The sequence below is a fragment of the Chlamydotis macqueenii genome, chromosome 2 (assembly GCF_036417535.1).
Source record: "Chlamydotis macqueenii isolate bChlMac1 chromosome 2, bChlMac1.mat, whole genome shotgun sequence".
NCBI lineage: Eukaryota > Metazoa > Chordata > Aves > Otidiformes > Otididae > Chlamydotis > Chlamydotis macqueenii.
This window is the reverse complement of record NC_141557.1, coordinates 67,065,203-67,077,210: the sequence shown is the minus strand read 5'-3', so window position 1 is coordinate 67,077,210 and position 12,008 is coordinate 67,065,203. Positions and strand designations below refer to the sequence as shown.

Sequence of the window (12,008 nt, the reverse complement as noted above, 5' to 3'; positions counted from 1 at the left end):
CTTGCCAAATACCCAACTATGTATTTCAGAATTAAATCATCAGAAAAAAGGCCCAGTAGGTAGCACGCGATGACCAGCACAAACCCAGAGGTTTGTAACCATTCCTTGCTGGGAACAATGCAGCTGCAAATTGCTCATAAACACACAGCCACAGTATTCAGAGTAATCCTCTACCTCCTAATTGATTGGATTAAAACAAAAAACACTTCAACAAACATTTCCACTTCATTTTCAGTCTTAAGAGCAATTCAGAGGGGTTCTGCACCTTGCAATCTCTAAGCAGGGATAACAAGTTGCTAAATTCTCTCCATCTCTTGCAGTATCTGAAACCAAAACACCACTTCCGCAAAGGTCTTGTGAAAGAGCTTACCCCTCTTCTGTGCTCCAGACTCCCTGCTGTCTTCATGAGAGATACAGTCCTGCAAGGACAGCTGCAAAGATGCCATCCCTAGATGTTTTTCCTCACACAAAGACAATCTTCACTATTAATGTTAGTGATATTGCTGGATTGTTTTAGAATTTAGAACCTAATGTCCACTTCAGTGGAAAAAGAATTGCTAAAAAAAGCTATTCTGCTACCAATAGCCTACTTTGTACCATGATAATTTAACATCCACAAAAAATATTAGTGCTTTGTGCATATGGATTTATTGAAATATAAATTAGAACTTAAATACACAAGATTAGGGCTTGACAGCAACAATCCTCATGTTTTCAAATACTGAAAAGACAAGGTAACTTTCAAATCGGAATGAGATCCTTTGTACTACCCAAATATGAGTTCAGAAAGAAAATCAGCACATACAAAATAAGCCTTCGCTTCAGCCAAAAAAGATTAAGATACACTAAACTCATTCTATGAGATAAGACAAAAAGATGGCTAATTCCACTTCAAGGTCAGCTCTGCTGCCCCCAGCCTGAGAATTGTTACCAATTACCCATGCGATTAAGTTTATCCAAACAAGAATCTTGCTCTTGTGCAAACAATATTAGTAAGTGCCAGTACCACTGTACATCAATGAGCAACGTGAAAAGTAAAACCAGTCCATAATCATGTGTGACGGCTTTAAGGATCCTTCAAAGGCACATCTCCAGGAGAGCACAAACTTTGTTGTTGTTGACATTAGAAAAAAAAAAAAAAAACAGGGAAGAGTTATCCACAAAAGTCAACACAGAATTCAAACGTATGTTGTCTGTGGTGCACACCATTCTGTGGGTTTTCCAATGTCCCATGTGCCAACTGACAAAATCTTTAATATATTATAATACGTACAACAATAGATCTATTCAATACAATGCAAGATGAGCATGTTTTGGTTTTGCACAGAGAACAATGACTGATAGGGTGGCCTAGTACTTAAGAATCTCTTGTTAAACCTTTGACTGTCACATCTTCTACTGTACTTCTGTGATGAGGATAAAAGGCTTTTTCAAGTAATTAAATTTGTCTCGCATACCTTTTTTTTATTTCAAGAATTTTACTTAAGCTTGAAGCTCATTTATTACTTACACTTACTCTTACTTACAAGCACTTACTTATATCACTTATATCACTCTTTCAAGCTTTATACGTGTTTCCTTCTAATTGTGCAACTAACCACTGCTCTTGCCAATGACATTAAACCTGTGCATTCACACAGTTACTTCAGGCAGGGAGTGTTTAATGCATCTGTCTAGCTTCCAGATCAGCACTCCTTCTGTAGTCCAGTGTCTAACCAAGAAATTACAGTTTACCTCAAAAACTCAGTCTGTCAGGTGGCTTATATGGAGTCTCAAGCTTGTTAATTCTGTTAACAGTCTCTGGTGTGACCTCTGGATATAGACAACACATATATTTGCAAGGTGCCTAGAACGACGAGAGTTTGTTCTATGAGGAAACAGAATTATTAAAAACTCCAACCAAATAGTTATTCTATTTTTTTTGTTTGTTTAGTACAGTAATTTAGGCCAAGCTGTGAAAAAGTCTTAGGCACCTTAATATTACAAACACACAAAAACTGAAATCTTGCAATTTTGGCATTTGGTGTGTTGGCTCTAAAACAATAAATGTTATTGTAGTACAGGACAGTATCAGCTCATGCACAGGCAAGTGGAGAAGCCAACAACTCAGGAACTTAGGCCTGAAATAGATATTTTTTTTCCCCCACTTTTAGTTTGATATTCTGCCAAATGATGTTCCAGAACATGAGGGCTGAAAGTCACAAGTTAGCTTCAAGATTATACAAAAATAACCCCACAAAACCAAAAAAAACCACCAAAATCACCGACGAAAACCACAGTGAAAGCATTGCTTTTTATATGCAAGTCTTAAGTTCTTAAGTTCACATTCTTATCATATTTCTGAAAAAACACATGGAAAACAGCTTTGAGTGTTTTTTTTTTTCCCAGGCAGGAACATTATCCGGAAGGGGCAAAAAAACACCTTATAGCTTTCTGGCCAGTAAGAAAATGTAAGAGATGAAGGTAACAGCTTTCTAAAGTCCCGTCTAACACGAGGTTCATCTGCATACAGATAATAAAACTTTAGTTCTCAGATACGACAAATTAAATGACAACTTCTGAAACAGGCTAAAGAAATCTAGTTTTGACTAGAATTTAAAATAAATACACCTAGAACCCCACTGAATTCACCTGGAAATAGGTTAAACTGAGACAGAAACAAGCTTAACTGGTTAGGGATGTTTCTCTGGTCTCTCTCTTCTCTCCAGGTGGGTTAGCACCATGGTGCACCCAGTAGCTGCAGCTCCCACCTGCACACCTGAGGCACATGGAGCAGAGACCTTGGTGTGTACCATCACCTCCTTGCTTTTAAAGGAAACAGAGGCGTGCAGGTACAAACGCAGGTGCTGTGTCGTCCAAAGGCTCTGCCAGCCTGAACTCTAAATACTGCGCAGTGCACCTGTTCGGTACAAACACAGTTACTGAAAGATGAACCGACACAGAACTTTCTTCCTGAAGAAACCCATCTTTGCTCAGGCAATTAAGAAATACAGCGGAACCTAAGATCAAGTGCAACCTCTAAGATTTGGGATTTGATACCAGAGGCTACAGCAGTCAGAGATACATTTTAACACAAATATATGACAGTTCATTTATTAGAACACTGATCTCAAACTTTGACCTAATATATCCTATCAACCTTCAAGATTTCTTATGGGCCACAAAACTTCATATGAATACCTAAACTGAGTGCTATTTTTTTTTTTCTCCTTTCCATGGACCACAGCCTTGAAATGCCAGCATTCTGAGGTGTCTCTATCAGAACAAGTCCTCTTATAAAGTATGAATATGCTAATACACAAATCCAGTTATGAGAAAACTAACTACTGGGATTACAACCTTGCCTGGATTATCCAGCTTTTGGGAGGAAGGAGTCACAAAGCTGATCACTCAAAAACATTAGGGATCTTAACGATCAGACTACAAATGACTTGAAAGACCTGAAATAGCCAGACTATCTGAGGAGAATACGCTTTATTCCTCTCTCATGTACAGGAATGCAGAGCACTGAACACACACACACACACACACGTTCATGGCTAGCATTAGTCAGAAGTGATTTCTGATGCAGAACTGAAATTTCATTTTCAGTAAGGCTCTTCTGAAGGATAAAAAACGAACACTATAGCTTGATATAAAAGCACCACTCCTGTAGAGTGTACTGGGCACCTTAAAGCTTGCATTCCTTCTAAACTGAGGTGCTAGCACTCAAATGACTCAATTCCTGTAACAATGAGAAGTCTGCTTCTGTGAAGAAGTCACTTGAGCACCACAGTACAAATAGCAAAAAAACTCCACAAAACAAAAGCCAAAGCTCTCATATGTTCTCAAATTATTTACACAGTCAATTGTATGGAAAATAGTTTACCTGCATATTTTGTGGTGTTTGATTCATCCATGGACCAGAAGCAGTGATCAAAGGCAAACACCTGTAGAAGCACATAAAAAGACAAATTAGAAACTCTGGCTACAAGACATTTCTCTTAAAGCAGTACAAATCCATGCCTGTTTAATTACAGTTAGGCTCTACTGTTTCTGTGGATCCTAAATCAAAACTGTAAAAAGGCTTCATCAGCAGTAACACTTTTGTGAAATATTGAGAGTTGCAGAACTGCAATACTTTTCTATCTGTATTCTGCACAATACAAAGTACTGCTTACAGTATCCCTTAATACGGACTTCAAAACAGAAAACGTGTTTTGAACAACCTAATAATTAGCTTCACTCTTCTCTAGGCACTAACACTGACAGAAGTTTTTTGCCAATAATAATGAAACAGCACTGAAAGGACTCTATATACAGAACTTGGCGAGATGACTATTTAGCAGACATCAATACAAGATGCACCAAACTTTTACAATGAGTTGGACTTCTAATGCTCAAAGGGAATTACTACTTACAAGCCTTAAAGAGCAAATAAATAGTATCAGATTATTTGTCTAAACTAATAATACAGTACTGGATTTCAGTACAGTAAGCTCAAAAACTGCAAACAAAATACAGCTCTATTAGACAAACAAGCTATCAGACCTTGCTGTAATGAAAAGACTTAGTATTTCTTCAGTCAAGAGTTCCAGTTGGTTAGAAATCAAATGAGATTCAATATTGTGCTCAGTGGGCTTGTGAACCTGTGACACTGTCATGTAAAACCACTCAACACATTGGGATTTGAAGAATCTCTTGGATTCCCTGCTACTGCAAAATTAATATGCTATCCAATCTATAGATATATTTGATCCTAACTCTTCCTGAAATATCTGTTGCTGCAAATATTTCAGAAGGATAAAACCAGGTAGCACCTCACTCCGTTCCCTTTCCCCCAATTAAATACAAAATATATCAAATAGCCTGAGAGATGACTAGATACTGAGACAATGCTTACACCACAAGAGTGAAATGAGTTCTGGAATTCCCTTCCGAAGAGAAAACAAAGAACCCCATAATAATAATAATCTAACAGGGAGGTCTGAGTCACTTACTGCAGCACAAATAGAAAGAGAACTTCATGAGTCAGGATGTTCCCTGCTGTCACTGAGTCAAAGATGTAGTTTTGCCACTGAACTGCAAGCAAAATGTAGCAGTTACTTCACTCTATCTTCAGACCTCCAGATAAGTAGGGGGCATTTTAAATGACTTTTGTGCATTTGTTCATCATGCTTCAAACCTAACCACAACAAACTCTCTGTCATCAATAAGAATGTTCTAACCCTTTTCCTAACTTTTTCAGCCCAAGAAATAGTGTTTCTCTTATCACATTCTACTTCTACAGAAGTTTTTCTCACAGGACTTGGTAACAATACCAACTCTCTTTATGATCAAATGGCAAGCAGTTCAACTACCAAAAAAAAAAAAAAAAAAAAAAAAAAAAAAAAAAAAAAAAAAAAGATGCAGTAGATCACACAGCCAGTTCAGAAAGGTTACTCAGCTACATATGCTCATCTTTACTAACTTAAAAGTCGATATAGCAGTACTGCAGGCTAATTTAATCTATTGTCCTACAAATGTTCCCCTTGCTTAACAGGAAAAATCATGACAGGATTATTCAATGACTCCTAATTTAAACACTGATCTTGCAAAGATACTTGAAAAACTAAAATACATGCTTAGAGTTAACTGTTTAGAAAAGCAGATTTTATTTTGATTTTTTTTAAAGGTAAAAAATTGTCAAACTGATTTTTAAAAGCTCCAAAATTATTATGCAATAGGAAGAGACAAATTCTGTCTCAAGATAAATCAAATGTAAATATAACATTTTACTATGTTTTCATACTAAACATAAAAAGCCAAGACATAGACTTAGGCTATTTATAAAACTGTTCTGGAAAACTGCCAAATCCTTCTAACAGAAGTAACAAGATTACTTAAAAAAAAAAAAAACAAATTTAAAGCCAGGCAAAAAAAAAAGTGGAAACTGCTGGGGCATGCACTATCTGCAAAATATGTAGAGCAGCTGCAGTAAAATTCCCTTTTCCACTAAAAGAGGCAGGCAAAACTTTAAAAATTACTTTGATCAGTGATGACAAAACAGCAACCTTGAACATTCCCAGCAACGATGGTTTAAGGAAGCACCCAACCAAAGCAACTGTCAGGACACTCAGACCTTCAGGAAAACCGATTCCAAATGCAAGAATTAACAGAGGAAGAAATAAGGCATACAAGAGCAAGACACTTGGTGCCAATCAATGAGGCTCTTCTGCACGTACATAATGAAGTCATTTTATGGGAAACATCTGTAGGAGAGTGTTCTACCTGAGCAGTAACCCTTTTGATTGTCTTTTCTGTGTAAAGATGGCTTGCTAGTTTATACTTTCCTGACCTCCAGTGCAGGAACTGCAGGACATGCAGTCCCAAGAGCATCAATGCAAACACACTTGGAGTCAAGGTACAGAACCTACACTATGATGAATGAAAAATCCTCTAAGTCTCATCTAAGGTGCTCCCTTCCTTCTTCCATCTTCACTGATTATTCTTCCTTGAAAACAAAAATGGTGAGTGCTACTTTTTCTTTTGATAGGAGTATGCAGAATATTCATTTTTTTTCTTATTAATTTTTCTCCCCAAGATCCATTTCCCTGAAGAAGATATTAAATCTTCTGTCAATATGACTATCAAAGCTATCAGAAGTTCTGTTAATGCTGAAGTCTCAGACTCAACAGCCAACACTCAAACTGGGCATTACTGGCCACTGAAAATGTCTTCTTAGCTTTTTGAAGAACACTCAAAAGCAAAAAGGTTTACTAACTTACATTAAAACTGTATCAATCAGCTATATCAAAACTACTACTGAAACAAATTTGAACAGAGAGATCTGTAACACAAACAGAACTTTTTCAACTTCAAGGAAACTGTGAATTAGTTTTTATGTACATTTTGGAGAAAACTATTCCTTTTAGGTGTTTTAACATTAAAAGAAAAAAAGGTAAATATTGTTTTGTTTGAAACTCAAAGTTTAAAACTGCTACCTGTATCTCCACTAAGATTTCCTGAACTTCAGTTATTCTTCTAAGCATTTTGAGAAAGTCTCTGTGAGTACATGGACAAGTATTTCTGCTTTCCTACTGCTCTGATGTCGATTCCACAGCCACTGTACCAGGAAACTTAATGTATTTTCAGAAGGTAAGCAAAATGGGAAAACCACGAAAGACAGGTACACACCTACTTCAAGCACCTGCATCGGTTGGCATTCAATCACAAGCAGCCATAGGTTCACACAGGCGTTGGCCAGTTCTCACAATCGGACCCAAAATTATTTTGGGTTTTTAAATTACAGAGGGAACTAACAAACAAGCCTCACATTTTCTTATTTTTGCAAGATTCTGTACCTCATACTTCATCCTAGCACCTAAAGAGAAAGCTAGATAAAAGGAAGCTGCCAAGAACCTGCCACACTAGGGTAGCAGCTTCCAAACCAGAAGTTTTGACTGGAACTAAGGGACCAACAGGGTGGGTGTTTTCCCAGCTGTATTATTCCAATGCTTGACATAGCATAGCATTTTCTGTCTCAGTAGTATGACAGTTGGAAAAAAAGCTTGGACATCACATTTTAGACATCTAGAAATAGCCAGGTAACAGACAGAGCTACAAGTAACAACACAGCTCACCAGCACAGATCTTGCACAGCTGGAAGCCCATAGTAAAAGTAAGTGTACGAGCTTGAGTATGTACTCATTGTATATTCATTGTAAGAATTTAACTCACAAACATTACAGCATAAACACATAAAAATGGAAAACTATGAGAAAGAATTATCTGGGAAGTGCAAGATCCTGGTACTACTGTATCCAGAGTCATCCTAAGCGCGCATGTTACTCTTGGTAACAGAGTTACATAGGCCATTTCCAGGTTATAGAGAACGATACGCGGAGGGTCAATAACTATCAGGAATTAAACACAAGACTTGTTCTGGTAGCCACAAAGTTTAACTAAAGATATGGGGCTTTGATTCAGATTTCTTCAGCAAACATCTACAGCAGTTTAAGACAGCTGTTGGCTATTATTTTGCTAAGGAGGCAGCTAGAGGTTATGGCTTCCACAGCAAAACAGTGATGCAGGTCCACACATCTGCCATGTCAGTGAAAAATCCGCAGTTTTGTTTCAAAGTCACCTGTTCCTGTGGCTTAAAATGAGACTGCAAATTTTAAACTATAAGAGGTGTTGTGCCTGACTGCTACAGAGCAGTAACTTCTCACAGAATCAGAAAAGACAGCCAAGGGGTATTCACATTTTAAATTGCCAAAACAATATTCTGCAGAACCTGCTTTTATTACAGCCCCTAATCAATAGCTTGAAGAATTAATAATATTAATGGTTTATGCATGCAAGTATACTTATGTGAACTACTTACAGGTAATGAATACCATACCCAACATTAACTGCTTGCCAGATGAAGCCAAATGACATAATTAGTTTAGAAAGGAGTCTAATTTCGCATTCAGTATTAGTTGTTTTGAAGCCTAATCCTCCATATAGACTAGACAGAGTCTGGAGCTTCCAGCACTTAGCAATGCATTACCCAGATTGAACATAATCCCTAACATACTGTCTATGTAGCTATAAAATACTGTAAATGCATAGCTAACGTTTAATAGCCATTTCCATCTGACTGATAGATGGCCAATTAACCATGTTTTGTTTTTACAGAAAAAAGTTATGCCGGACAATATGCAGATATTGCTCACATGAATCTCAAAGAAGCATCAGTCTGACATGCAGGTCGACTACCTGGTTGCTAAAAACAAAAAGCGAGGGAGAACAGAGGAAGGGAAATTTTCACTCAGCAGGCAGCTCTTCCTACATCCCTATCACAACTGCTGATGGAGCTAAGTAATAAAGGAGATACATTAGGAAATGGCAAATGTCTACACCAGTAAGCTTAATGTAAATGGAAACCATTAAAGAACTGAAAAAGAAAGAAGTTGGTCACTATTTGAAAAAAAACAAGACCTACTACAGGCCTAAAGAAGTACGGACAGAAAATCTGAAGGTGACCTAAGGCACAGCTCACGGATCTCAGCTCAGAACAACCATTTTACCTTTGTCACAAACTTACTCTAAAAGTCCAAGACTAGTAGTATACTTAAACGTGATGTTTGTAGAAATATCAAAACACCCTAATATCCTTATAGAACTTTTCCTACCAAGGCTTCTGAGCTACAAGGTTGAACTGGAATCACGATTTATCCGTAACTGATGATAAACTACCTCATTAAAGTAAAGAAACTTCCAGTATTTATGAAATTTCATTTAAAAAAAAAAAAAATCCTAATTTGAAGAAGAATTAGGTGCAGTACCCTAAAAACTGTATAAATCAAGAAACATCCAAATCTCATATCACATCTTTACAACCTCACAAAGCCTATTTCCACCTATGGGAAGAAACATCTTCTGTCTCAAACTACTAAACATTTCACACAACATCTTAAATTAATGACCATCTAACTATACCTAATAATAATGTGGCATATATGCCTAAGTGTGAAGCTATTATGTTTTTGTCAAAGAAATGCAAGGCTATAATTAAAATTTTACATAATGTCAAGAATAACTTTATCTGCCTATAATGGAACATGAATGATATACTACAGAAAATCAAGTCTCTCATAAAAATGTTTTTGTGAAATTATGACAACAGAAAGGAGATTTTTTTTTTGTTTTTTAAACTTTTTAACAATGATCAAGCTCTTTTGTATTAGATATATTAACTGCGATTGATAGAAGGACTTTATTAAATGCTTTCAAAAAAACAGAGAAACTAAAAACACCCAGGTCCATCATTTTAAGAAATTCAATCATTCAGGGGAGGGGGCGGAAATAAATCTGTACAGCATACCACTTTAAACTGTAATATCAGTGTTATTCATTTTCACCTGCTGTGACCTAAAAGTACATATTTTTGTTTGGTTTTTTTTTTTCAAAGATAATTATTTCAATTCATATTAAAAGAGAATTTGTTCCATTCTTCCCTGCCTATTGGGAATAATACACATCACTTACTGAGAAGTTGTTCTCTCCTGACACTTAAAGAAATTAATCAAAACAACAGGTATTTAAATTATATATATATATATGCGCGCATATAAAATAGCTGTCTGAACCATAAGTAGATTGATATCCGTATAAGACAGATATATAGATCAGTATAATCCCGATTTCTTTTCTTAGAAGGCCTGCAGAATGCTCTGCTACACCTGCAGAAGCAGAAGTTACATCAGACTTGCATACACTGTTTCGTGAGGATCTATAAATCAAAGAGAACAATGTAAAATAAAACTTAATTCAGAGCTAACTTCAGCTTTCTGCTGTAAAAAGTACCATCCAACAGAAATTTAAAGGACAGAATTATCATTAAATTGCTGATGCAAAATAGCAATGGAGTGTTTTGCATTTGCTGACAAGACGTAGTTCACACAGTCCTTTACCTCATTGTTGCTACCAGCCCTTTACCAATATTGTATTTGTTATCCCAGTAAGGCCCTTTTTTTTGTCCCAATAGATACGTAACACTCATTCTCTCTCCCTTCTTCTGTATTGCAAACAACACAGAGAATATTTTCTAGACAAATTCCGGTGCACTTTGGCCACTTTTACAAAAATTATTAATTCCTGAATATCATCAATAACAAACAAGAACAGTTTGTTTCTTACTAGATATATTTTGCCACCTGTTAAAAACAGTATTTTAACTTTTAAGCAGAATTATGTGCAATTAAGTGTTTTATACACAATACTTATCTACTCTTTCAAATGTTTTTACAAATGCATTAAAATCATGCCTTGTCCTGGTCACAGCTTTAACAAGTCGTGTGCCTTGCCTGCATGTCAGCTGGATTAAAATTTATTCTTCTGGAATTAGGAAGTCTTTAACTTAGAAGTATGAGGAATAGGGGTTTTTTTAATGTATTTTCCTTTATCAAAGCTGTATTGATCACATACTACAGGAAGACACCCAACATTTCTGCATTGCTCAACGTTTTCAAGCAGATACAAATGTAAAAAGAGAAAAATACTTACCTTAGGTGGTTTTCTACATGATTGCCAAAAAGAAAAATCAGCAAAGATGACGAGAAGTACGAATACACCATTCACATAAAGGGAAGAAAGCAAAGAGAAAGAAATGTTAGTGTATATCATTGTTAGAATCTGAACATTGTTGTAATCCAAAATGTATTTAAGAATAATCAGAAGATATTTATGATACACCACAGATTTTTAACCAGTAATTACTTAATTAGTAATACAGCCCCACATTAAAAAGAAAGAGAAATGTCAGATTCTTTATAGATATAAAAATCTAATAGCGTTGAGTTCCAGAAGGAAGACAACATCCATTTTCATTGTCATGGAAGTCAAAACACACCCCATCTTTCATGGCAAACAAAATGAGTCTGAGAACTGGCAGACCAAGGTGCCAGGGTGAAGCCCCACTGACTTCAGTAGTGTTACACCTGCAAGACCAACGTAGGAGTCAAACAAATGTTTCTTGAAGAGATTACAGAAGTCTGAAGAAAAATAAACCTGTGTTTCCCCTAACCACAGAAAGCCTATGCAGAGCACAGAAAGGCAATGCAAAACCACCATTACCCTACACACATAAGTCCAATGGGTGCTATCAGAAATAAAGCTGAGATGAAAAACCTCCAGGCTAAAGACACCAGCTCAGATGACTTCAACTTGTCCTTAAATGCTTTTATGCTTATGCTGGCAGCCATATGGCCACACAGTAAATTAAACCAATCTGTTTTTTTTTTTTTCAATGGGAGTGGTTTCAGGTAAGATCGTTGCCCTGTCTCACTGTACAGCCCCCTGTGCTTGCTAATGCCAATGCAAGAGAGGAGGTGAAAATATGTTGCAGAATTAGACTGACTTAGACTGACTACAACCTTAAGCATATGTTTAATTTATGTATTGAAATAAGCCTGAAGTGATATACAGAAGAAATTTTCACTTGTCCTTCATATGAAGAAAAAAGGCATATAAATGTGGATGAAGAAAAAACCTACACAACCAGA

General features: G+C 36.4%; 1 protein-coding gene across 6 annotated transcripts in view; it reads right to left on the bottom strand.

Annotated features, from left to right (window-relative positions):
• The window catches only part of KIF13A (kinesin family member 13A), a 120,534-nt gene that overhangs the window by 61,472 nt on the left and 47,054 nt on the right, over nucleotides 1-12,008 (bottom strand). For all 6 annotated transcript variants that reach the window (XM_086743185.1, XM_086743187.1, XM_086743183.1 and 3 more), the window contains exons 3-4: nucleotides 11,011-11,023; nucleotides 3,869-3,929 (exon numbers count right to left, since the gene is read on the bottom strand). In XM_086743185.1, the coding sequence (XP_086599311.1) occupies nucleotides 3,869-3,929; nucleotides 11,011-11,023 (74 nt within the window). The remainder of the gene's footprint in view (nucleotides 1-3,868; nucleotides 3,930-11,010; nucleotides 11,024-12,008) is intronic.